Source organism: Malaya genurostris, chromosome 2 (assembly GCF_030247185.1).
Source record: "Malaya genurostris strain Urasoe2022 chromosome 2, Malgen_1.1, whole genome shotgun sequence".
NCBI lineage: Eukaryota > Metazoa > Arthropoda > Insecta > Diptera > Culicidae > Malaya > Malaya genurostris.
In genome coordinates, this window is record NC_080571.1 from 42,990,904 (window position 1) to 43,017,222 (window position 26,319).

A 26,319-nucleotide genomic window follows, 5' to 3' on the forward strand; every position below is an offset into this window, starting at 1 on the left:
GCTTAAAAACAATCTAAAAATTATTTAGGAATGACGGGCTTAAAACTCCTAAGAAATAAAAACTATTTAAAAATGCTCAAAAAACGATCTGAAGACGATTCAAAAACATTTCACAGGCGATCTAATAAGTATAAAAACCATCTAAAACGATGTAAAACTATCTAAAAGTGATCTAAAAATCATATAAAAAATCTATTAACTATTTGAAAAATTGAAAAAAATCTCAATATAATTTAAAACCGATCTGAAAATGATCTAAAAACTGATCTAAAGCTTTCTAAAATTGATGATATAAAAATTTTTGAAACGATTCCAAAACGATTGAAATGATTATTAAAAAGTCTAAAAACAATCTAAAAACGATGTAAAACTATTTCAAAGTGATCTAAAAATCATATAAAAAATCTATTAAATATTTGAAAAATTAAAAAAAATTTAAAATCGTTTAAAACCGATCTGAAAAATAATTTAAAACCGATCTGAATCTAAAAACTGATCTGAAGCTTTCGAAAAATGATGAAAATAATAAATTTTAAAACAATTCCAAAACGATTGTAATGATTATTAAGCAGTCTGGAAACAATCGAAAAACGATGTAGAACTACCTAAAAGTGATTTAAAAATCATATAAAAGATCTATTAACTATTTGAAAAATTTAATAAAAAAGCTTAAAATTATTTAAAACCGTTCTGAAAACGATCTAAAACCTTTCTAAAATTGATGAAAATAAAAATAATTAAAACTATTCCAAAACGATAGAATCATTAAACAGTTTAAAAACAATCTAGAAACGATGTAAAACTATCTAAAAGTGATCTAAATATCATATAAAAATCTATGACCTATTTGAAAAATTAAAAAATAATCTTAAAATAATTTAAAACCGATCTGAAAACGACCTAAAAACTGATCTAAAACTTTCTAAAATTGATGAAAATAGTAAAGTTTAAAACAATTCCAAAACGATTGAATGATTACGTTGCAGTCTGAAAACAATCTAAAAACGATGTAAAACTATCTAAAAGTGATTTTAAAATCATATAAAAAATCTATTAACTAATGGAAAAATTAAAAAAATCCTAAAATAATTAAAAACCGATCTGAAAACGATCTAAAAACTGATTTGAAACTTTCGTAAATTGATAAAAAAAATTTCAAAACAATTCCAACACGATTGAAATGATTACTAAACAGTCTAAAAGCAATCTAAAAACGATGTAAAACTATCTAAAAGTGATTTAAAAATCATATAAAAAATCGATTACCTATTCGAAAAATTAACAAAAATCTCAATATAATTTAAAACCGATCTGAAAACGATCTAAAAACTGATATTAAATCTAAAATTGAAAAAAATAAATTTTAAAACAATTCTACGACCATACGCGAATAATCCTAAGACGATTTAGAAATGATCTGAAAACGATCTAAAAATGTTCGAAAACGATCTAAAAACCACTTAAGAATGATGAAAAAAAATTTGAAAAACGATTCAAAAAACGATCTGATAACGATTTTAAATCGATCTAAAAACTAATAGGAGATAAAAAATATCAAAAAATTATCAAAAACCGATTTGAAGGCTATTCAAAACCATTTTAAAGGCGACCTAATAACTATTAAACCCATCTGAAACGATGTAAAACGATCTATAATGTGATCTAAAAACGGTATGAAAACTCTCCTAAAACGCAAAACCCTAAAAAAATTCTTAAACAATTTAAAAACAATCTAAAACGATTTGAAGATAATCTAGCGCTTTCCAAATCGGTCTGAAATCGATCTTTTAACCTTATATAGATGAAATCAACACTATCGGAAACCTTCTGGATACTATTTAAGAATAAAAACAATCTAAAATCAATCTGAGAACTATCTTCAATGATCTGAAAACGATCTAATTGCTCCGAAGGCGATACGATAACTATCTGAAAAAAAATCAAAACACAATCGTAAACCGATTTAAAGTGATCGAAAACCTATCTAAAGCTATCTGAAATCTGCCTAAAAATATTCGGAGTCCATCTAAAAATAATCTAAAAACTATCTAAAATATATACCAAAAAAAAATTAGATACGATCTAAACACAATTCAAAAACAATTTAGTAGATTCTGAAAACGATCTAAAAATGTTCAAAAACAATCTAAGCCCGATTCAAAAAAGATCTGAAGACGATTTCAAAACGATCTGAAGACGATTTAAAAATATTGTAAAAACGATATAATAGCGATTAAAAACCATTGGAAACTATTTAAAAACGACAGTAAAACAATCTAAAAAAAAAATCGAAAAATTATCTGAAAACGATCTAGAAACAATCCAACTACGAGTTAATAACGATCTAGAAACAAACTGAAAACGAGCTAATCGATCTGTGGACGATTTAACTACTTAAAAACTACCTGGAAATAATCAACACTTTTAAGATGCGCATAAATGGAGTGTCATATTTTACACAAATTTATATTCAAGTACACTTAAAATTGTGGGATTTGAAAAATACATAACTTAAAATCGAATGAAATAAAAAACAAAAGATCGATAGCAACAGCGCGATTTGAACCAAGAAACATTAGATCACAAAGCACGTCAGTTAATCGACTGAACCACAGAAGTCCATATCTGCTTAATGAATAATTGATACCTATAAATCCATACAGCGGCACTTTGTAGTCGAGTGTAAATTGCATTCGGAGCCTGTAAAATTCTGTACTAGTGGGATATTGCGTCAATTGAAAAGTTAAGTAAAAACTGTCCCAGAAAGTATGGACGCAACCAAAAACCACTGCCATTTCGCAATGGTTCAGAAACTGTCCATTTTTATGGCAGCGTCCTGTTGTTTACACTCTTCTCTAACCACTTGTGCAGTTGTTTATTCGTTTTCATTAGTTTGTTTCGAAAAATAGTGTACAAATGGTGCACAGAACGCGGACTGAGAAAGATAGCCAAAATGGAAGGAGTAAGTGAAAAAGCCGTGCGAAATGCAATCAGGGAGTTCGGTGAGGATAACAACTTTGAGGATAAACCGAAAACGGGTCGAAAAAAAGGTCCTGCTAACCCTCACTTGGATAAACCTATACTGAAGGCGTTCGAGCAAAAGAAGGAGGTTTCAGATCGCAATGTGACCAAAAAAGTGGGCACTTCGAAGTCAAATGTTCTTCGTGCTAAAGAACGTTTGAATCTTCGAACCTATAAGAAGCAAAAACAACCAAAACGTAGTCCGAAACAAGAAGCATCGATCAGGCCGAGGGTTCGAAAGCTGTACAATACGATTCTTGCTGGAAATTTGAACTGCATAATCATGGACGACGAAACCTACGTGGAGCTCAATCACAAATCTTTCTCGGGACCACAATATTATACGCACACTTAAAAAAACCCTGTGATTTTACATCTTATTAGATGCACATAAATGGAGCGTCGCAGTTCACGCAAATTTACGTCGAAGAACATTTAATATTGTGTCTAAAACTCCATGCATGAAATTCGTTGAAATAAAAAAAGAATACTGATAGCAACGCCGTGACTTGAACCAAGAATCATTGCATCGCAAGTACGTCTGTTAATCGACTGAGCCACAGAAGCATGCATCTGCTTGGCTGGTAAAAGGAGCATTTAAATTCATACAGTCGCACCTGCTAGCAGAATGCAAGTTACAGTCGAAACCAGTAAAATTCAAGCTATTCTAACATTAAGGCATTACAAATAAAATTTTCCGTCATTTGAAAAAATAGGTCTTTATGAATTACATCGTATGAGGAATTAGGTCTCCTGTAAAATTCAAAATTTTTTAGAGTGCGGTGCGAGAAGAGCAAGTGTTAAACCAGTCCGAGACATCGATTGAAGTCGAAAAATTTGGCAAGGAAGCTATGGTCTGCAAGCAATTTGTAGCTGCGGTAAGATTTCGAAACCCTCCATCACAACTGCTTCAATGAACAGCGAAATATACATCAAGGAATGTTTACAAAAACGACTTCTACCCATGATTCGAAGCCACAAGGATCATGTTGTCTTCTGGCTAGATCTTGCTTCTTGCCACTACTCGAAATCAACGGTACTACTACCAAACATGTCACTTTCGTCTCAAAAGACATGAATCCACCAAAATGCCCACAACTTCGACCAATTGAGGAATGTTGGGCATTAACGAAGGCACATCTTAGGAAGCATATCGAAGGCATATCTCGGCAGCCGAAACCATTCAACAGTTCGAAAATGATTGGAAAAAAGTGTCAAAACTTGTCGGAATTTAACGAGGAACGTTCGCAAGAAGGTGCTCCAGCTAGTCTACAATGGCTAAGTAGCAAATGTTGAGAATAATATTCTGTTGTTGTAATCTAATATTATCAGTATATCGAAAAAAAATTTGAATATCTAGCACTTGTGAATTATTTACAGCGGAATCAAAGTGCGTCCATACCTTCTGGGACAGTCTTTAGTTATGAATTGCAACCGTTTGTAGAATTATGTCAGCTGTAAAATTCATTTTTTTTTCTGTGCAAAAACAATCTAAAATGGTTTGAAACAATCTAAAAACGTTCTGTGGGTGAATGAAAACGATTTAAAAACTGTCTAAAAATCATCAAAAAAAAGTCTAAAACTTGTCTTAAAATGACGGTTTCGTGTTTGTGCAGTAAATGCTTCATAGACTTGTTTGATGTATTAGAACAAATACGCTTGAATGTACAGTAACTACTGAAAAGTAACAACTTGATCACTTCGGGCCACGCAATGCCTCTCCTATCTCTGTCTCTCTCTCTTTCCATCGGATGTGCGCCAAAAAGGCAATGAAAAACGCAAACAGAAGAAAATGAGCGAAAATCTGTTTGGTTTTCCTCCGGCCGAAGGCTGATTTCCAGCGTGGGACTCGAATGTGGCCCAGACACGGAGCACCCCGGCCCGGTTCGTCGAAAAACGAGAAAAGTTGATTTATCTGCTATCAGAGAAAACAAAAGCAAACTTTGGCGACCCGCATCCTTCCAACTGCCATCCATCCCGTTGCGACTGGCTGTGGATTTGACTCCGGCAAAGAAAGTCCTCCCGTCGGCAAACAACGGCAGACATCGGCTCGGCTTGGCTTGCCTCGGCTCGGTAGTTCAATCTCTCCGGTCCTGTCGCTGGTCTCCGGACCGTTGTGCGTCCGCCGGCGAGCAAGCAGTTCAATTACGAAAAGTTTCACGGTTGGCACGGATGCTGAGAAAACAGATACAAGTTCATTTGTTTTTCTTGCCGGGGCCTGAAAACTGACAGACCGATCGACCGACAGACAGACAGACAGGTTTGTCGTTGTTTTCGTAGCTTTTATGTGTGTATAATTTAACAACCATCGAGTCGAACGGCGAAATTGTTTGTGTTTGATGTGTTTGTTTTTCCCCGAATCTTTGCATTGTCATTGGGAAGAATGTTTTTATTGTGTGTTTTTTTAAACTTGCTACTGCACTGTTCGTTCAGGTTCAAGTTTTTATTTGGAAAGAGGTCGTACGAAGCAAAACCACCAAAGGGTGCATCATAACCCCTGCCAGCATCCAAAACCGGATTTGTTTCGGGACTATATTCTGGCATCCATTTGCGGGTACCATAAATTTCCGATATTGTCAGAAAAATATTTTCCTAGCATTCCTGCGTCATCAACAGCGCTGCTGCCGCTGACGACAAATTAACGCCTCGCTCTCCATTGTGTCCGGATTACTTCTTTACAGCGTGAGTCTCCAGGACCGAACCAGTGGCAGAAAAAAAAACCGAGAGTGACCAACTCAAAACTGACCACTGAATGGGGCGCTTGCTGCACAAAAGATGGAAATGTCCGAAACAAAATCTGAGCCGACTGACGATGTTTTTCTTTTTTTGCTTTGCACCCTCCAAATTCTCCCTCCCATTATTCAAGAGCACGAGTGTGAAAATTGCGATATAGCGCTAAAAGAAAAAAAAGAAAACGCTTCACCCGTTTCTGGGAAAAACTTTTGCATTACCAGAAATTTTATTTTTCCCATTTTTGGTAGACGGTTTTTTAATGTACATTTCGCATTCATTCTTAAGCTCATTCCAACGAGACAGGCCAACCCAGACAAGGTTCAGATGGATGTCATTCAAAGGGAATTTTAAAGAACTGATCGGCAGCGACTTCTGCGGTAGATCCGCTGGGACCCCCAACGCACGTAGGTCACGTCGCCGGAGTGAAAGTATAAATATAGCTGGAACTGGAACTTGCACCATACTTGGCCGGGATGTTGAAGCACAACACAGAAAACAGACGTTGGTATGCAAGAAGTCATAAATTTTAGATTTTTCCTACGGATGGGTAGGAAACAAAGTCCTGTGCCAGTAAATGCCGTCATGCCGAGTTCAACACGGAACCGAATGCTGGGTGGTGGAAGAATATTTTGAGATGATTCCCTCCCAGTCGAATTCTGTTTAGGCCAGAGAGAAGAAGAAGAAGAAGAAGAAGAAGTAACGAAAAAAAAATTCACCACACCAGAAACTTGTTTAGTCAATGCAAAAGCACTCGGAAATGTCATGTAGTATGCAAACGACGTTTTCCAGCCTGCCGGAGAAACGGAAAACATTCAAAACAGAGCGAAACATGCATGCCAATGAGAGAGAAGAAAAGACAGAGAGAGAGAAAAACGATTCACATTCCTGTTAGTCTGACTATTCAGTAGTATGATTGGTGTTTGAATTACAAAAAAAAAGCGACTCGACTGAAACATTTTCCATGGCCTGGTTATGACGTATGCTGGAAATGAACTAAATAACTTTGAGTTTTGTACGAAACAAGACCCAGAGAAATGCATTTCCTAGTTTCTTAAAGAAAAAAAACTGTCGTTTTTCAACGATAGAACATCTGTCAATTTTTATGCCAGCTTCCTGTTATTCACACTTTTCTTTTACCACATGTGTAGCCGTTTATTTGTTTCCATGAATTTTTTGTTTTCCTTCTTTTTTTTGTCAGCAAAGCTCGGATTGTCCTGAGTAAGGTAGCAAAAAGCCGAGCGAAAAGCGATGAGGAAAATCAGTGAAAACAGATGAAAAAACTCGTTTCAATGAACGTTTACTGATAAGGCGTTCGAGCATTAGAAGAAGAAAGATATTGCCACTTTGAAATTAGAAAGTACTTCGTGTTAAAGAAAGTTTGAATCTTTGAACTTACAGCAAAACAGAAGCAGCCAACACGCAGTTAGAACTGTATAATCATAGACGACATAAACTACGTTAAAATCGATTACATATTTCATTTGAATAATGGTTCGGCCTATTTTGATTTAGAATTCGATTACTAATCCAGTTGTGTATTGGATCAGTCCCAGGCATTAATTTATGCTTACAATTTTTGAAAGAAAACTATGGTAGTGACTGCGGTAAGATATTGCAATCCTCCTTCACAATTGTTCCGATGAACATCATCTTGGTTGCTAAAACCATTCAGTATCTAGGAAAAATATTGAAAAAAGTGTCAGTCTAGTCTTGTCAGTGCTAGTCTAATATCCACGGTATATCCAATAGACTAGGTGATTTTCTGGTACACACTTCCCGGGAACGAGACGCGGACAAGAAATTGCAATAATGGAAGGAATTTATAAACGTTCGAAAGTTCAGTGAAAATTGAAAAAGTACCGAATATGTTCATAAAATTGAAAGAAATTGCAAAGAAAATAGATAAAATTAAAAAAAAAACATGCAAAAAATTTCTAAAAATGCAACATTGCAAAATATGCAATAAATTACGAAAAATGAAAAAAAAAATTATAAAACCTTTTGAAAAATGCAAAGAATTGCGAACAAAATTTGCAACAATATACAAAAAAAAATTCCGTAGAAAACATTAAAAATAAATGCATAAAAATACGCGAAAATAACGCAGAATAAATGCAAAAAATTTAAAGAAATCGCAACAAGTTTCAAAAAACTACAATAAATGGCAAAAACTGGAAAAAATGCAAATAATGCAGCAAATTTAAAAAAATTGTGAAAAACTATTATATTGCAAACAAAACATGCAGCAAAATGCAAAAATACTAAAATAATACGAATATATGCAAAAACTGCAAAATTTTTTTAACATTGCAAGAATATTGTGAAATTTTTGAAAAAATTGGGTAAAATTGAAGCAATGTTACAAAATGTAATTCAAGAATTTTGCAAAAATATGCACAAAGAGATGCAACAAAATATACAAAAACCTGAACCTGGACCTGGACCTGGACCTGGACCTGGACCTGGAAAAATATGCACAAAGAGATGCAACAAAATATACAAAAACCTGAACCTGGACCTGAATTTTGAATGTGAGTTTACAACCTAGGCTCTGGACTCTAATTCTGTACCTGAATCCTTCATCTGAATACTGGACCTTGATTTGAGATTTGAATTATGAACTTAAATTCTGGACCTGAACGGTGATTAATAATCTGAACTCCGACAAACGTCCGTTCCTGAGTTAAATCCGGGTATAAAAAAAATGATTTAAAAAAAATTCATCTGAAATCTAGATCTGAGTCCCGGATTTGGACTCTTGTTATGGGTTTGATTTCCGAACCTAAATTCTAAACCTGCTCCTGAAATCGGGATCAATGCTTCTGACCTGAGTTGTGGATCATTTATAAATTGAATTGCTGACCCGGGATTCTGGATCTTGGTCTGAATTCCGGCCCAGAATTCCGGGCCTGTATTCTAGACCTAATGACAAATAGCAAAATTTAAAAAAAATGTGAAATTGCAGAATTTAAAAAAATGCAAAACTTTGCAAACGATCCACAACTCAGGTCAGAAGCTTCGATTCCGATTTAAGGGGTAGGTTTAAAATTTAGGTTTGGAATTCAGACCCATAACAAGAGTCCAAATCCGATATTTGAATTGCAAAAATTGCAAAAAAGTGCAAAAAAAAAGTGACAAAAAATTGAAAAAAATCAAAATATTGCAACGACTAAAAAAATGCAAAATAGAGCGAACAGTTGTTAAAAATTGCAACAAAACCTAAAAAAAATTAATAAATGAAAAAAAATAGAATAAAAAAATAAGAAAATTGTAAATATGCTGGACTGCAAAAAATTGAAAAAAAAATGTGTAATATGAAGAAAATTGTGAAGAATTTTTAAAATCTAAAAATTGTGAAATACTGCAAAAAATGCAACACAATTCAAAAGTGAAAACAAAAGTTTGCTTAAATATGCATAAAGAAATGTAAAAAATATGCAGAACAATTGCGAAAAAATGTGGAATGTGCATAAAAAATTCGAAAATGACGAAGAATAATTTCAAAAATCTGCTGCACATAGCAAAAAGTTCAACAAATTGCCAAAAGTGGGAGGAATTTCCCGAAGAAGTCCAAAAAATTTCAGAAAATAATGCAATAAATTTGAAAATATTGAAAAAAAAATCTCAAAATGCCAAATTGTAAAAATATGCAATTTCGAATATATGCAATAAATTGCGAAAATATCAGAAAACTTGAAAAATTGTGACAAACTTCAAAAAATTTTGATAAAAAAACATGCGAAAGAAATGCAACAAATCACAAAAAGTCAAAGCTCAAAAGTACAACAATTTGTAGAATGTTTTGAAATTGAAAAAAAATGCATTCGTTAAGATGCAATAAATTGCGAAAAAATGCAAAAATATGTGAAATAGCAAAAAATTGCCGAAAACGGAAACAATTGGAAACTTTCAGATTAATTCAATAGATTGCAAAATTGCAAAGCAAAATGCATGAAGTTCCAAAATATTGCAACAAATTCCCAAAAATTCAAAACTACATTAAATGGCAAATAAATGAAATTGCAAACAAAAATTCATCAAAATGCAAAAAAAAAATGCGAAAATAATGCAGAATAAATGCAAAAATTGCAACAAGTCGCAAGAAATTTCCAAAATGTACAATAAATTTAAAAAAATATATAAAATTATGAAAATATGCTGCATGTTGCGAAAAATTACAAAAATCGCGAAAAATTACAAAGAATTGTGATTGCAAACGAAAAATGCAACAAAATGCAAAAAATTGCAAAAAGAAATGCAAGAAAAAAGCAAAAATTGTTAAAAATAACTGCAAAATATTGCAACAAATCGAAAAAAATTGGCGAAAAGTCCAATAAAAAAAATGCAAAAATTGGAAGAAATTGAAAGAAAATTCTAAAATTACTACAATATAGGAAATATTTCGAGGAACTCCTTAAAATTGAAAAAAATTGGAAAGAAAATTTTTTTTTGCACAATATTACAAAATATTGCAAAAAATCCTTAAAATGCTATGCAAGAAAAATGCAAAAAAAAATTAAATACTGAAAAAAAATTCAACAATTCAATTCAACAAAATTTCAAAAAAATTGAAAATCAATACAGAATAAATGCAAAAAATTTCAACAAATCGCAGAAAGTTGCCAGAGCATACATTAAATCGCACAAAAATTAAAGAAACTGCGAGAAGTATCAAACAATACTAAAAAATGGAAAAATATTCCGGAAAGGTCCGCAAAATTGCAAGAAATTGAAAAGAAAAGGGCATAAACTTGCAAAATATTGCAGATGCAAAACAGCGAAAATAAATGTAAGAAATTAGTTTTTTGAGCGGTTAATGCAATGAACTTAATCGATCAGAAAAAAATGTTTCCATTTAATTCCACTATATTTAAATCTTTTTACTTTTTCGCCACTAACACTAGAATATGTGAAAAATTGCAAAAAAAATTGTGAACAACTTAAAAATTTTTGAATAAATCATGCAAAAGAAATTGAATAAATCATGCAAATTGCGAAACTGATGCAGTACAAATGCAAAAATAAAATCAGCAAATCGGAAAAAGTTGCCAAAAAGTACAATTTGTAAAAAGTTTTTAAAAAATGTTGAAAAATTCTAAAATGTAAATTTGCTAAAAAAAAATGCATTCGTTAAGATGCAATAAATTGCTAAAACGGCAAAAAATTGCTAGGAATGTTTGGGCAGAAAGAATTGGAAGATTGCCAAAAAATGACGGAAAATTGCTAAAGAATTGCATAAAAATGCGACAATGATGCAAAGTTAATGCAAAAATTGCCGCAAACCGCGAAAAATGCCAAGAAGTACAACAAACTGCAGAAAACGGAAACAATTCTGAAAAATTTATAAAATTTCTACAAAATGGAAAAATGTACAGATAAATTCAAAAACCTTTTTTAATCCGCCTAGTAGTGTAATGATGCCTTTCTCACATTACTTATATTTTCAAAAACATCACTAGAAGATTCTGTTGTTGCAAAATATTGTAACAAATCGTAAAAAGTTGTCGAAGAGTACAATAAAAAAATGCAAAAATTGGAAGAAATTGAAAAAAAAATCTAAAATTACTACAATATGGGAAATATTCCGAGAAACTCCTTAAGATAGGAAAAAAATGGAAAGAAAATTTTGTTTGCATAATATTACAAAATGTTGCTAAAAATTACTTTTTTGAGTGGTTAATGGAATGAACTCATTCGATCTGGAAGAAAATGTTTCCATTTAATTCCACTATATTTAAATCTTTTTACTTTTTCGCCACTAACATTAAAATATGTGAAACATTGCAAAAAATTGTGCAAAACTTAAAAAAAATTGAATAAATCATGCAAAAGAAAAGCATTAAATTGCGAAACTAAAAATGCAAAAAAAATTCAGCAAATCGCGAAAAGTTGCCAAAAAGTACGATTTGTAAAAAGTTTTTAAAAAATGGTAAAATATGTTAAAAAATTCTAAAATGTAAATTTGCTAAAAAAAATGCATTCGTTAAGATGTAATTATTTGCTAAAACGGCAAAAAATTGCTAAAAATGTTTGGGCAGAAAGAATTGGAAGATTGCAAAAAAATGACGGAAAATTGCGAAAATAATATGCGAAAGAATTGCATAAAAATGCGAAAATGATCCAAAGTAAATGCAACAAATCGTAAAAATATGCCAAAAAGTACAACAAATTGCAGAAAACGGAAACAATTCTAAAAAATTTATAAAATTCCTACAAAATGGAAAAATGTTCAGATAAATTAAAAAAATGGCAAGAAATTGCAAAGTAAAATGCCAAAATATTGCAACAAACTCCCAAAGATGCAAGAAATTGCGAAAAAATTCAAATCAAATGTATAAAAATATGCGAAAATAATGGCAACAGGTCGAAAAAAATTTCCAAAATGTACAATAAATTAAAAAAAAATATATGATGCAAAAAAATGCATCACATCGCAAAAAGTTGCCAAAAAGTACAACGATTTGGAAAAGTTTTTAAAAAATGTAAAAAAATTCTAAAATGTAAATTTGCTAAAGAAATGCATTCGTTAAGATGCAATAAATTGCTAAAAAGGCAAAAAATTGCTAAAAATGTTTGGACAGAAAGAGATGAAAAATTGCAAAATATGACGGAAAATTGCGAAAATAATATGCGAAAGAATTGCATAAAAATGCGAAAATGATGCAAAGTGAATGCAGTGAACCGCAAAAATATGCCAAAAAGTACAACAAATTGCAGAAAACGGAAACAATTGTAAGAAATTCATAAAATTTCTGCAAAATGGAAAATTGCTCAGATAAAATCAAAATATTGCAAGAAATTGCTAAGTTGCGAAAAATTGAAAAAAATTGTGATGAACTGTAAACGTAAAATGCAACAAAATGCAAAAAAATTGCAAAAGAAAAATGCATGAAAAATGCGAAAATAATTAAAAATAAATGCAAGATATTGCAAGATGCAAGACAATTTGTTGCTAAATTGTAAAAAGTTGTCGAAAAGTGCAAAAAAAATGCAAAAAATAGAAGAAATTGAATTTCTAAAATTACTAACATGGAAAATACTCCGAACAACTCCGAAAACTCCGAAGAATTTTGAAAGATTTTATTTGCATAAAATTTCAACGTATTGCAAAAAAACTACTAAAAATGCTAAAAAAAATTCTATTGTAAAATATGCAAAAAGATGCAAGAATAGTAAAAATAACTTTCAACACTGCAAAAAATTGCAATTGAAACAAAAAAATTTAGCAAAATTTAAATTATTGAAAATTAATGCAGAATAAATGCAAAAAATGACAACATATCGTTGAAAGTCACCAAAAAGTACAGAAAATTGCGAGAAATTACAAAAGTTACTAAAGAATGGAAAAATATTCCGAAAAAGTCCAGAAAATTGCGAGAAATTGAAAAAAATATGCATAAAAGGACAAAATATTGCAAAACAGTTAAAAAAAATGTAAGAAATTTCAAAAACTTACAAAAAATTACAAGAATGTCAAAAAATACTTTTCATAACGATTAGTGGAATGAACCAAATCGATCAAAAAGATAAAAGATTCCGTTTGATTCTATTATATTTGAATATCTTTACTATTTTGCCACTAACGTTACGAGATAGTAACCGACACAGATACCAGTATTTAGGTGTGCTATTTGCAGTCTTCTTTAGTGTATCAATTGTGTTGAACAACAGTGTGTTATGTAGTGGAATCAAATGGAAACATTTTTTTCTTTTTGATCGATGCAAAAATTTAAAAATTGAATTAAAAAAATTAAAATAGCAATATTTCAAAATTTCAAAATTCCAAATTTGTATGATAGCAAAACTGTAAACAGCAAGGAGCGTGAATACGGAAAAAAAATTCATTATTCTTAAACATTTTTTCCGTTCGTATTAGTTGTTAGCTGGTGAGAATTTTGTAACTTTTACAGTTTTGCTTCCACAATTGTAATGGTGCTTCTGTACGGAAGTATGAACTAAACTCTCGACTAAACATTGCAAAAAATTGAAAACAAACGCACAAAAATGCAAAAATAATATGCAAAACTTCACAAAATCCAAATAATTGCAAAAAAGTTGCACAAAATTTGCAATAGGTTTCTAAAATTTGATAAATGATAAAAAATTGGAAAAATATTCCAAAAAACTTCCAATCCGGAAAAATTCTAGAAAAACGCCTGAAATTGTAAAAAAATACAAAAATGCAAAACAAATGCAAAAAATTGTGAGAATTGGAAGTGAGTTTGAATTTAAAAACAAACATATTAAGAAACACAAAGCTATTATAACGATATTTGAATTCTTTGTAATCTTAAAGAGACGTTCAAATTGTCAATATTTATGCTTATTGTTTGAACTTTGATTTTCGTTAAATCTCGGTTTCCCCGGTAGTCACCGTTTTGAACCGAGATTTACATTTCAGCATCTTTTGTGCATTCAATCAAAAAAAGCTTCGTGGGAATTTGCCAACATTGCCACCGCATGTAGATTGTCTTTCGTAAGGCTGAGTTGAAGTTTGTTTTTGATGAAAAATTTTACTAACAGCCAGAAGCATGGCAAGGAAGATGTTTTCTTTTCAGTATGCGTGTGTGCGTTTTATCCCGCTGCTTCTGTTTCTTCCATTTCTTCGGTTCCTCCCGGGGCCATCCGGGGTCAGATTTTAATTGGACAAGTTGCAAACCGGACTCATGCAAAGGCCTGCGGTTGTTAAGTTCTAATTGAATTTTTCTTGTTTGTGGCGATTGCGAGAGCCAATTCATATCCATTCATCCGCACCGGTTCGGATTGCGTTGGCTTCGGTTCGCTTAAAATTGGCCGGGATTGTTTGCCTCCGGAAATAATCAATATTATCGCTTTGCAGATCCACAAACAGCCGGCTGCTGTCGGTTTCAGGGCGCCGGGCTCGTGAGCCACTCTGTTTCAATATCATTATCGTTATCAGATTTCGGCAGCCATCAGCCAGCTGGGCCAGTTTTTTGGGCATGGGGGAAATGTGTGTCTGCGTGCTGGTGGAAAAAGTACATCACCCCATCCATCGTCAGCCATTTTACCACCCCAAACCAGGAAGCATGAGCAATGATGGAACTTTTCAATTACCTACTGCCGGCCAAATCGAGGCGCTTCTCCTCCGTCTCTTCATCATCCATAGAATTATCACATTTTAGTGGATTACACTGAAACTGGCTTCCTCCCTCCCCCAGAACCGAAGCGAAATAGTCCTCAAAAAACGACGTAAGCGGAAAAGTGTTCCTCTCGAAAGTGGCGACGAACATCGAAGCACAAGCTCAGCCGAAATCCTACAGAACCTGGTTCGTCATGGTGAACTGGACCAATTTAAGAAGTGTAACAAAAATCCACTCCATTAGATAATCTCGGCGGGATTTGCTGGAATGACTCCGCATCATTTTTTTCCGTCAGGCTCTTTTTTCTGTTTGGTCAGGTCGTACACGGCCACGGCTCTAAAAAAATAATAATAATCCTCGCACAGATGAAAGGAAGTCTCATCAAATAATAATTTTCCGTTTTCTTTTCCATTCTCGTTTTTTTTTGCAGTACGCCCTCTGCTGGTCAGATTGCAAGGCAAGAACCGGTCGCTGTCCGCGAACCATACGTACGATCTGCAGTGCGAAGTGCACGGTTCCCGGCCGGCTCCCATCATTACCTGGTGGAAGGGAAGCACCCAGATGCGTGGTCATCACGAAACGGTGAGTGGTTTTTGTTTTTTTTACTTTTTTGTGGGGAGGGGCGATTCCCGGATCAGTTGATTAGATTAGAAGTCTCCGTAATTAAAGTGGTTCAAAGACAACAATATCAACGAACTAACAGCAAACAGAACAGAGCACTTGGTTTTGGAGCCTCCGTTTTCGGGATCCAGTATTATACGACGATAGTTAATATAATTGGACTTTTTGATGTTTAAAACAAAAATTCCATACTAAGTTTGTTGTATTTGAGACTTGTTGATTACTTTTGATTACATCTAATTCTTTGCAGCCAAGAATGGTAATCGAAAATATCTTTACCCGGCGAAGAATGGATGGAGATTGATCGATGGATGTGAATATTCGTGAATGTCGTTTATTTTGAAATGTACCGTTTAGATATTCGTAATTCTGTTGATACGAAAGATGAACAGGTTTTATACCTAGTGAAGTTTGATATTTACACAGCTCAAAAAGATCGTGTGAATTTTCTTATAACATCCACATAAATGGAGTGTCGTATTTCACACAAATTTATATTCAAGAATAACTCAAACTGTTGTGGTTTGAAAATTTTTTGGCTTGAAATTGAATGAAATGAAAAACAAAAAATCGATGGCAACAGCGCGACTTGAACCGAGAAGCGTTAGATAAGTAAGCACACCAGTTAATCGACTGAGCCAAAGAAGCACATACCTGTTTAGTGATTAATTGATACATATAAATCCATACAGCGGCATTTGGTAGTCGAGTGCAAATTACACTCGGAGCCTGCGAAAATCTGTACAAATGGAATATTGCGTCATTTGACAAGTTAAGCAGTTATGAATTATATCGTTTGTAGATCATGTCAACTTTAAAACTTTATTATTTTTTTCAGTGCACTTGTGTTGTCGTCTTTTCTCTGCTTCAAATTAAATAAAAGTATTATAATGTTTTATTTTTCTTCAAGTGTGGCACCCTAAAGCCTCTGGATTGTTTCTGAGAAGATTATTTTTCATATACGGCTTAGCCCAATTCGCAGAGCAGTTCTATAGAATAGAGATGCTTTCGTCTCTTGCCAGAAGCAAAGTTTCGTATCTGCATTAAGATTTCGGAAATCGCTGCTGCAAATTTTCATATTCGATTTTCACAAAATTCGTTGGCGAAGAGTTCATTATTGATTTTTTGCTAATAGTTTCTCATGAAAACTATCAATTGTGATAAACTCACTAGCTAATATTCCAATAAAAAAAATTAAAAGAAAGGAAATTAACTTTTGTAACGAACAAATATTGGTCGAACCCTCCCAGACTTCAGTCAAGCTTTATGGACATGTAGGTTTTGTCACCAAAAGCCACTTTGTATACTTTGGATTTTCGAAATCGATCCAGACTACCTTTTGTAGGAGGCCAAACTTTTTCCCTGATTTCACTCGATTGAATATAATCGAAAAATGAGTCCTACAAAAAGTAAATATCCACTGGCCAAACGTGTACAAAAAGATGTGATATGCACTTCACGAACTTGATATTATTAGGGGAAGGTGTTCGGTTGCCGGCACCCCACCGTAACTTTTGAGCAGATAGCGTCATTCCGACAAATGTCACGTGTGTGTGTGTAATTACTCGGCTGAAAAGTTTGTATCGTTTAATAGAAACACACATTTTTTTGCCAAAATTCGTTTTTATTATTCAACATAATTTCCATCAGAGGCGATACAGCGATTATAGCGATCTTCCAACTTTTCGATACCATTTTTGTAGTATGATTTGTCCTTTGCCTCAAAATAGGCCTCAGTTTCAGCGATTACCTCTTCATTGCTTCTAAATTTTTTACCAGCGAGCATTCTCTTGAGGTCTGAGGACAGGAAAAAGTCACTGGGGGCCAAATCTGGAGAATACGGTGGATGAGGGAGCAATTCGAAGTCCAATTCGTTCAATTTCAGCATGGTTTTCATCGACTTGTGACACGGTGAATTGTCATGATGAAACAAAACTTTTTTCTTCTTCAAATGAGGCCGTTGTATGAAATTTCGTCCTTCAAACGCTTTAATAACGCTATATAATAGTGGACGTCCACTGCGTTCATCGTCTTCGGTGCTCATATGACCAGTACGAAATTTTGCAAACCACTTACGAATTGTTGCTTCGCCCGGTGCAGAGTCTGGATAACACTCATCAAGCCATTTTTTGGTATCGGCGGCACTTTTTTTCATCAAAAAGTAGTGTTTCATCAACACACGAAATTCCTTTTATTCCATTTTTTTCACAATAACAAAAGTAGCTTCACTCAAAATGCAATATCTCACAAACTAATAATCAGACAGCTGTCAAATTTATACACGTATCTTTTGAAGGTTGGTACTAACTGAAAATGGTATGGATTTAATTCTAGTGGTGCCCTCTCATAGAAACGATACGAACTTTTCAGCCGATCTGTTAGCAGCACGTTCTTTTTGTGCCGAATACCGAAGTAAACAGACGCTTGTACTTTTTGCTGCATTCAAAACAAATTTTAATTGCGCGAAAATCAACACAAAAGTTTTTTCTGACTTATTTTATAGTATCATAAATCGAAGAGCATCAATCGGAAAGGTGATTGGATTGAATATTTATGAGGTGAAATCGATCTATTTCGTGATTTAATACCGGATGCTATCAAAATTTTCGAAACAATTTTTTTTTTGTCATTTTCTAAATGTCTACCGATTTCGTGGATTTGAGTGTTCCGAAACGTTGAAAATGTTAGAAAAGGCCTTTGGTGAATCGTGTCTAGGAAAAAACGCAGGCATACGAGTGGTATAAACGCTTCAAAGGTGGTCGTACAAACTTGGATCATGATGAGATCCCTGGCCGCCCAACAACATCTGTTACTGAAGAAAACATTGAATCGGCGAAGCAAATCGTGTTGCAAAATCGTTCTGTACCGATTAGAGAGATTGCTGTGTTGTTGGACATCTCTTATGGATCAGCCGAACACATTTTAACTGATGTTTTGGGTTTGAAACGCGTCGCTTCTCGGCTGGTGCCAAAAAAGTTGTATTTCATTCAAAAACAGCGTCGTGTTGATGTGGCCAAAGAGATGATTTCCAACGCAGATAGTGACCCCACATTCATCGGTGTGGATCTATGAATATGACGTCGAAACCGCACAACAATCGACCGAATGGCGAGCCGTTGTTCTAAATTTTCATCCATTATAAAAATCGCCACACGAAAATTTTTCAATTTCTTTGTATAGACGCCAAACAAAAACTAATCGTACGACATGCGTCAAAATTTGACAGAATGTGTATAAAAGTGTTGCCAACGTTGAGAGAATAAAAGTTTACCGATTGGACAAGCGCGGGAATTTTAAAATGGAAATTCCGGTTCTTTTTTGATCATAAGGTATACTCACCACATGTATTCTTCTGTTAAAGGGAACATTGTGAAAATGAAACATTCACTGCAGGTAATGGTCAAGGTGGACTACCAATAGGCGCAAATGCTACTTTACCAAATGATCAGAAGCGAAATTCGGGAATCTTTCTTAGAGGTGAGCACTCGAAGGCGAGCCTGGAAACCGATGCAAACTAGTGTGTAACGACACTAATAATTGTTTAACGTATCATCATAATTTTTTACACGTTATCGGAGATATGATCAGGAATTTGTGATAAAATTTTCAGTAATACAACCACAATTAACACGAAATTAAAATTTCATATTTGGTTAGTCAAAAAATTAAAAATTTGATGCTTCTTTTATCTAGCCTGCGGTGTTGTTTCGTTCAGTTCAGATCAAAATCCAGGTCAAGAATCCAATTCTAGAGTTTAGTTCTGAAATTTGGTTCCAAAATCCAAGACCAGATTTTATTTTTCATTTTCATAATCCAGATCTAATATTCAGCTCCTCGTCCGGAATCCAGAGCCAGAATTGTAATCCAGAATTCTGGAACTTGGACCAAATTTAAGAATTTTATTCTAAGCCTTGTTTATGGACACGAAATCTGGAACATAGATCAGGATTCTAGACCTAGACTCTGGAGCAAAAATTTGGAAAAGAAATTCTTGGACTTGAATATGAATTTTGAAATAGAGTTCTGGATTTGAAATTGAGGTTCAGATCAGAATATAATTGCAAAACTCCTATCCAGAATTTGAACTTATAATTCAGGTTAAGAATTCGGATATTGAGTTCTGAACCTCAAGTTCTGGAGCTGCAGCCCGAAAATCTGGATCAAGTTCAGATCTTAAACTCAGCTTTATTTCCAGAATTCTTTTCTAAAATGCTTTCCAGAACCAGGTTTCAGTTAGAGAATGCTAGAATTAGGATCCAAAACTCACTTTTAAAATTCTAGAAGTGTAACCGAAATCAGTGACTAGATTCTGAAGATTTCTCAACTATATTCCGTATCAGGATTATACAACTCAGTTTCGAAACTAAATTCTGGATCCGATCTTGAAAATTGAATCCGGGATCGGACTATCGGAGAATCCTGGTGGCGAACTCAGTTACAGATCTCAGCTTCAGTGATCAGTTCTACAATCTAGATTCAGAATTAAATTCTTGGACTTAGTTTCCGAATTCAGTTCCAGAGTCTAGCATCAAAATTGAGTTTCAGAACTTAGGTCCAGAATTAATTCTATTCGTATTCATGCCATCCAGTTATGTTTCTGACATAACCCACATCTCTTTTCTTCTTCGACTTCGATGAAGCGCCAGGCTCGCGCATGTATTGGTTTGACGTGGACTTCGTTGAAATTCGTTCTCGACAATTTCGCTTCGTCCCACAGGTGCACTGAAAGAGAGTGCAATGAGAGAAAACACGCACATAAAGACCATACTCACTGAGGATTCAATCATTTCAATTTTTCGCACCCGTTGCACTCTCTTTCAGTGCGCCTGTGGGACGACGCTTGATTGTCGAGAACGAATTTCAACGATGGCTATTCTTCGTCATACCAATACATGCGCGAGCTTGGTGCTTCCGTTCAGTCCGTCCTCGGTACCGTCGTAATGGCAATAGGAATTGGCTTTTAGTGTAGTATTCATGTATCGACACAAAGATTATGACATGAAACTTTTTGAGAAAATATGTGATATGTGAAATCATCATGGCTCCAACACAAAGTGGCGTGCGAATAAGTTTTGATATGGACCAAAAATCGCGAATTCATTAATTTATTTTATTTTGAAATGATTGCTGTGCAAGTATCAATTGATACTTACAGGTATTCGATACTTTATTGCCTTTTGATACCTTGTATTGATTGTATCGATACTTTGCCTTCCGAGTACCATTCCTAACCGCTACCGTTTGCATCCCTGTATGTATGTATGTATGTATGTATTCCGTATTCTATATGTCGGTTTTCCGCGATACGCTTTGTGCGATGATTCGTTCAATTCATACGGTTGGAACTTTGCGCGCCTTATTTCGGCACTGAATTTCACCTTATTACTCGTTCATATCAAACATTTTAGAAAACTTCAATTTTAAGTTATTTGTGATTATCTTATAGTACTGAGCATTTTATCATAAATTACTGACCGTATTTCCGATTACATGGAGAAAAATAGTTTTGGTGCGTTGAATATAACAACAGATATTTGCGATTAAGTTCTACCCATTCTTGCAGAGGTCAAATTTTGAAAAACCGTAGTAATCAGGAATCAGAACAAATTGGCTCAAATGGCACGTTCCCCTTGATATTTGGAGATTTGTGCCTTGCCATCAATTTGTTTTTAGCATCATTTTCCCGATATATAAGAGGGAAGGATTGAAAGGAAATGGTAAGGGTTGGACTAGGAGGATGGGAAAAATTGACGACACAAAAACACATAAAAGCAAAAGTAAATTCTGCACCCCTAAGGGATGCCGAACAATCTGCTGAGGATCACATTTAGTGGAAGCAGAAGTAAATTCTGAACCTCTACGAGGTCCCGAACAATCTGCTGTTAATAAAACCTCCAACCCCCGAGTGGATTTAGAGATCTTACAAAAGCGACACCATTCTGCACTCCCGGAAGAATGCAGAACGACTCGCAGTATGTACGAGCAGAAGTAAATGCGGTACCCCCCAAAGGATGCCAAACAATCTGCTAAACCCTATTTAAGGTGAATACAGAAGGGATTCATTCACTCCAGGAAGAACGATGAACCCTTCTGACTATAGCTCCTTACCACATTGGGTGAGAAACGAGAGAATATCCTTCAATTTTAGCTCCGCATACACAGACTCAACCATGTATGGAGAACCAAAAACCCGGATACGTAGCTGCGTCAATGCGGGACAGTTACATATCAGATGATATGAAGTACCATAATCGCATTCACACAAATCACACGAATAATACTCAGCACGTTGAATAGTAGCCATGTGATAATTGAGTTTGCAATGTCCAGTCAGAGCTCTGACCAGAATACTTCAATGATACTTGGAGAAATGCAGTAGACACTTTGACATTTTCAGATTTAAATCTGGTAGAAATGCTTTTGTCTGAGCGCAAGTTTGCAAGCTGCGCCAGTAGCTGGCATGTTTGGATGCAGCCCAAGAACGTATCTTGTGCTTTATCCAACTAGTTGAAAATGGAAAAGCTGGTTCAGGACCAACGAAATCATTCGTTGCACCAGCTCTAGCCAACTCATCAGCCCATTCATTTCCAGTAATACCAGAATGGCCGGGTACCCATATGAAGTAAACAGCATTTGAAATGCTGAGGTCTTCAATTTGAGTTCGACATGCGATCACTAGATTCGACCGTGAGTCATTCGAACTGAGTGCTTTTAAGGCTGCCTGACTGTCGGAACAAAAATAAATACGTTTACCACAGATCCTCTGCTGAAGTGCCGATTGTACTCCACACAGAATTGCGTAGATTTCTGCTTGGAACACAGTACAGTATCTACCAAGTGAATGAGACTGCTCCAGCCTATTTCACGACAGTAGATACCAGCACCAGCACGACCATTCAACAGAGAACCGTCCGTATAATAAACTATGTGTTCATCAAGTTGTCGTTCCAGACAACCAGACAATCATTCCTAACGAAGAGGATAGCTCACATTGAATGTTTTAAAAGGAAAACTGCATGTGAGAGTTAGGTCACTAGGAGCGAGTAAATACTCATCCCACGGAACCATTTGAGACCACAAGCGAGTGTGACTGGTAGCATATTCTAATGGGTTACTGTTCCAAAGCGCTGTAACCCTAAGACGGTATGCACAAGATAATGCTTCTTGTTTTAGGAACACATGTAGTGGTTTAATGCACAGTAGCGCCTCTAGAGCAGCAGTAGGAGTTGTCGTGAATGCTCCTGTCATCGCCATTAGGACCATCCTTTGGAGATGATTTAACTTTGACTGAACTGTCGCGACTTCTCCTTTCTGCCACCATACAAGACATCCATATGCTAAAATTGGTCTAACAATAGTTGTGTAGATCCAATGAATATATCTGGGTTTGAGTCCCCATGATTTTCCAAAAGCTCGTCTGCATTGGCCGAAAGCAATGCAAGCTCTTACAATCCTGAAGTCAATGTGAGCAGACCAATTCAGTTTTGAGTCAAGAATAACCCCGAAGTATTTAACTTGATCGACCACAGTGACCCCTGAACCAAAGAACTGCAACGGACGAGCTCCTGTAATTATCCTACGATGAGTGAAAAGCACCATTGATGTTTTGCCCGGATTTACAGATAATCCAAACCTGACAACACCATTGTTCAACAGATCGCAGGGCTTGCTGCATTAAATCAAAGAGAGTGTTAATGCTTATACCGGTCATCAATATATGATAATCGTCGGCAAAACCATAAGTCGGAAATCCAAGGTTATTAAGTTTCCTTAACAAACTATCAGCGACTAGGTTCCATAAAAGTGGGGATAGTACACCACCTTGAGGACACCCACAGACACTCAGCTTTCTAATCTCTGGCCTGCCGAAGCGATGATCAAAGAAGTTGATTGCTAAGCATTGCGTGTATCCAGTAAGGGAAAAACCCAAGATATTCCGTTCACGACTGCAATGTTTAACCTGCTGCAGCCATTCAGCCATCGGCACGGAAATACACCTTGACTTAGGAGTTCCTATTTTTGTGGCCTTTTACGACATGGAATAGGAAACCAGTGGATCAATTCTTGGTAAAAAATAATTCCGCCGGATGCCACACGGCTTACCTGTTTGGTGGACTTATACCACCGGTACAGGTGGACCGTAGCGTTATTCTTAGCAGTTGGGAAACCGCTACCGACACTACACGGCTATCTAGGCTGCTCAGAGAGGGAAGTTAACATTGATGGTCAACTTCCATGGATGGCCGAGCAGCCGGTCATGGAGAAAAATAGTTTTGGTGCGTTGAATATAACAACAGATATTTGCGATTAAGTTCTACCCATTCTTGCAGAGGTCAAATTTTGAAAAACCGTAGTAAAGTAAGTAATAAGTCCTTTTTTAATCCTCCCAGTGGTTTAATTGTGTCTTTTTCATATATACTGGGAGAGATATAATTGAATCAAATCTAAAAAGTAGGTGTGGAAAATAGCAACAAAAGTGCTGGTTTGAGCTAAATGACGAATTTAAATTCAAAGCGCTTCTACCTGTTACCTTCTAACTCTGGAACCGGAAATCAGATCCGTATGAAATTCAGTAGCAATCAATGAGAACACAAGACTTTCAATTTGAATGAAAGTGTGTAAATGTTGATAGCAGATAATTTATAGCTCCGGAATCGGATGTCTAGTCCAGATCGAATTTCGTCAGCTACAGTTTGGGTATTTTTAGAACGGGTTTGATGAATAGATGTCCGAGAACGATGTTTGGAGTCTATCTAAAATCCAGTATGGCAAGAATTTCAATAATTGGATGGATGTCTCAGACACCATTTTTTGGTACCTACACATCAAATTCGCTCCGAAAGTAACCATTTTGTAGTTGTTTTGAAGGAATATCAATAAACCGGAAGTCGCCATCTTGGATTTTCCAAATCATTCTCCGGAATTTACTCTTTTAACCCGTTCCAAAAATACTAATATTGTTGTAGTTCGTTATTTGGGATTTGGTTCGTAAAACGAATTACCTAAAAACAGGTAACGTAAAGAAAGTGTTCGTATACGGAGGTTTGGGTGTAATCAAATCTTGACCATATGATAACCGAATCATATTCTCTTTGCTGTTCTTAGAAACTATCGTTTGCTGTTCTTGGATAACACCGTCCACACCTTGTAGTTTGTTTGCATGATAAATGTAGTTCTCTCTTAAATTGTGTTGAAGAATGCTTAATAGTTTATGTTATGTATTTTCGGCCTACATATCTTGAGTCAGATGAGAACAAATATATACCGCGTAATTTGATTCTATCCCTAATTATTCATGGCCTACTTTGACAAATACTATAACTTTTTTTTCTGAAGAAATAGATTTTTTTTTCTTCTACAAAGTTTTAGAACTATTGAAAATAATTTACTTTGTCAAATATACCAAAAGTCTAGGTCGCACCGTTTCGGATATACAAAGCGTTTTTATGACAACCCCCTTAAAATCAGTTTTTTATTTATAACTTGTTTCGAGTTATTTTTTTTATGCATACTTTGTTTTAAATAATTGAAGAAAATAAAAAATCCCATATTCAGGTTAAAGGTAGTGCATAGGTTTGTTGTTTCCTGGCAAAGTTATACAACATTTTACCTTTTTTTACCTATGATAAAACCTTACATCGAAGCGAAATATGCAACTTTATGCAGCTGATTTTTACAAAACTTATAGGAAATGATATGCCCAATACTATAAAAAAAATCTAAGTGGAACTCGATGGAACCTTTTTTAGGCCTTTTCAAAGTTAGTTTTAGTTATTGAATTATGACAACCCCCTTAAAACTAGTTTTCTAATCAAAACTTGTTTCAAGTTTTTTTTAATCCTTACCTTGTTTGGAATAGTTGTAGAAAATATAAAATCCCATAATTTTGTAGAAGGTAATGCATAGGTTTATTTTTTTCGGGGAAAGTTATACATCATTTTACCTATTTTTACCTAGGAAATCTTGTACCGAAGCGAAATATGCAACTCAAAGCAGCAAACTTTTACAATACTTATAGGAAAATATATTCCTATTCTAATTTATTTTCCAATGAAAATATCCTGAGTACTATTCGTGTGATTCAATTTCACTATGGCCATGCTGAAATCATGAATGGTTAAGAAACGGAGGGCGTCACGCGTATGCTATTTCTGTAACTCACTTTTGCAGTGAGCTTAGAAATGTGCAATTAGCTTCTGAGCCATTCCAGTGAATCGAATCTTTGAAGTGTGCTGATAGCTCACAGCTCTTTTTAAAAAAAACCGCAGCTCACCAGTTCACCGCACTGGTAAACAGGGATGCCAGGTTCAGAGATTAATCTGTGTTTTACAGATTTTCAACCTTTTGCACAGATTTTGAAATGGCACAGATTTTCACAGATTTCTGAAAATGGTCACAGATTTACACAAATCCTGAAATCGATCACAGATTTTTAAAATTGATCACAGTTTAGCATCAAAAATTACAGAGCGGTAGAGAATAGTGAGACCCTTTTTTTGCTTACCAAAATGATTCCGATCAGCTATTATGGAAACGGGGAAACGTGCACAGACAGGTTTTTGGCTTGATCACAGATTTTTGAAAAAAATTCCTGGCATCCCTGCTGGTAAGGTGGAAACAAACTACGAGCTGAACGGATCTTCGGCTCTTGAAGAGAGAGAGTTATAAATGAGAAGAAATGTGTGCATGAGCTCTTGTCAGTTCTTCAAAATGTACATCTATCCTTCTTTAACAGATTGAATGAGCCATTGTAAGTAAGAAATCTTACCTCTCGCTCAGTAGGCTAAGATACATTCAGGGCTGCCACTTTTGCAGATATTCTCAAATGTGACATAATAATAAT

At 34.8% G+C, this 26,319-nt stretch overlaps 1 protein-coding gene across 5 annotated transcripts in view; it reads left to right on the forward strand.

Annotated features, from left to right (window-relative positions):
* Nucleotides 1-26,319, forward strand: part of LOC131432866 (nephrin) — a 789,197-nt gene that overhangs the window by 618,037 nt on the left and 144,841 nt on the right. For all 5 annotated transcript variants that reach the window (XM_058599423.1, XM_058599426.1, XM_058599425.1 and 2 more), the window contains exon 6: nucleotides 15,286-15,437. In XM_058599423.1, the coding sequence (XP_058455406.1) occupies nucleotides 15,286-15,437 (152 nt within the window). The remainder of the gene's footprint in view (nucleotides 1-15,285; nucleotides 15,438-26,319) is intronic.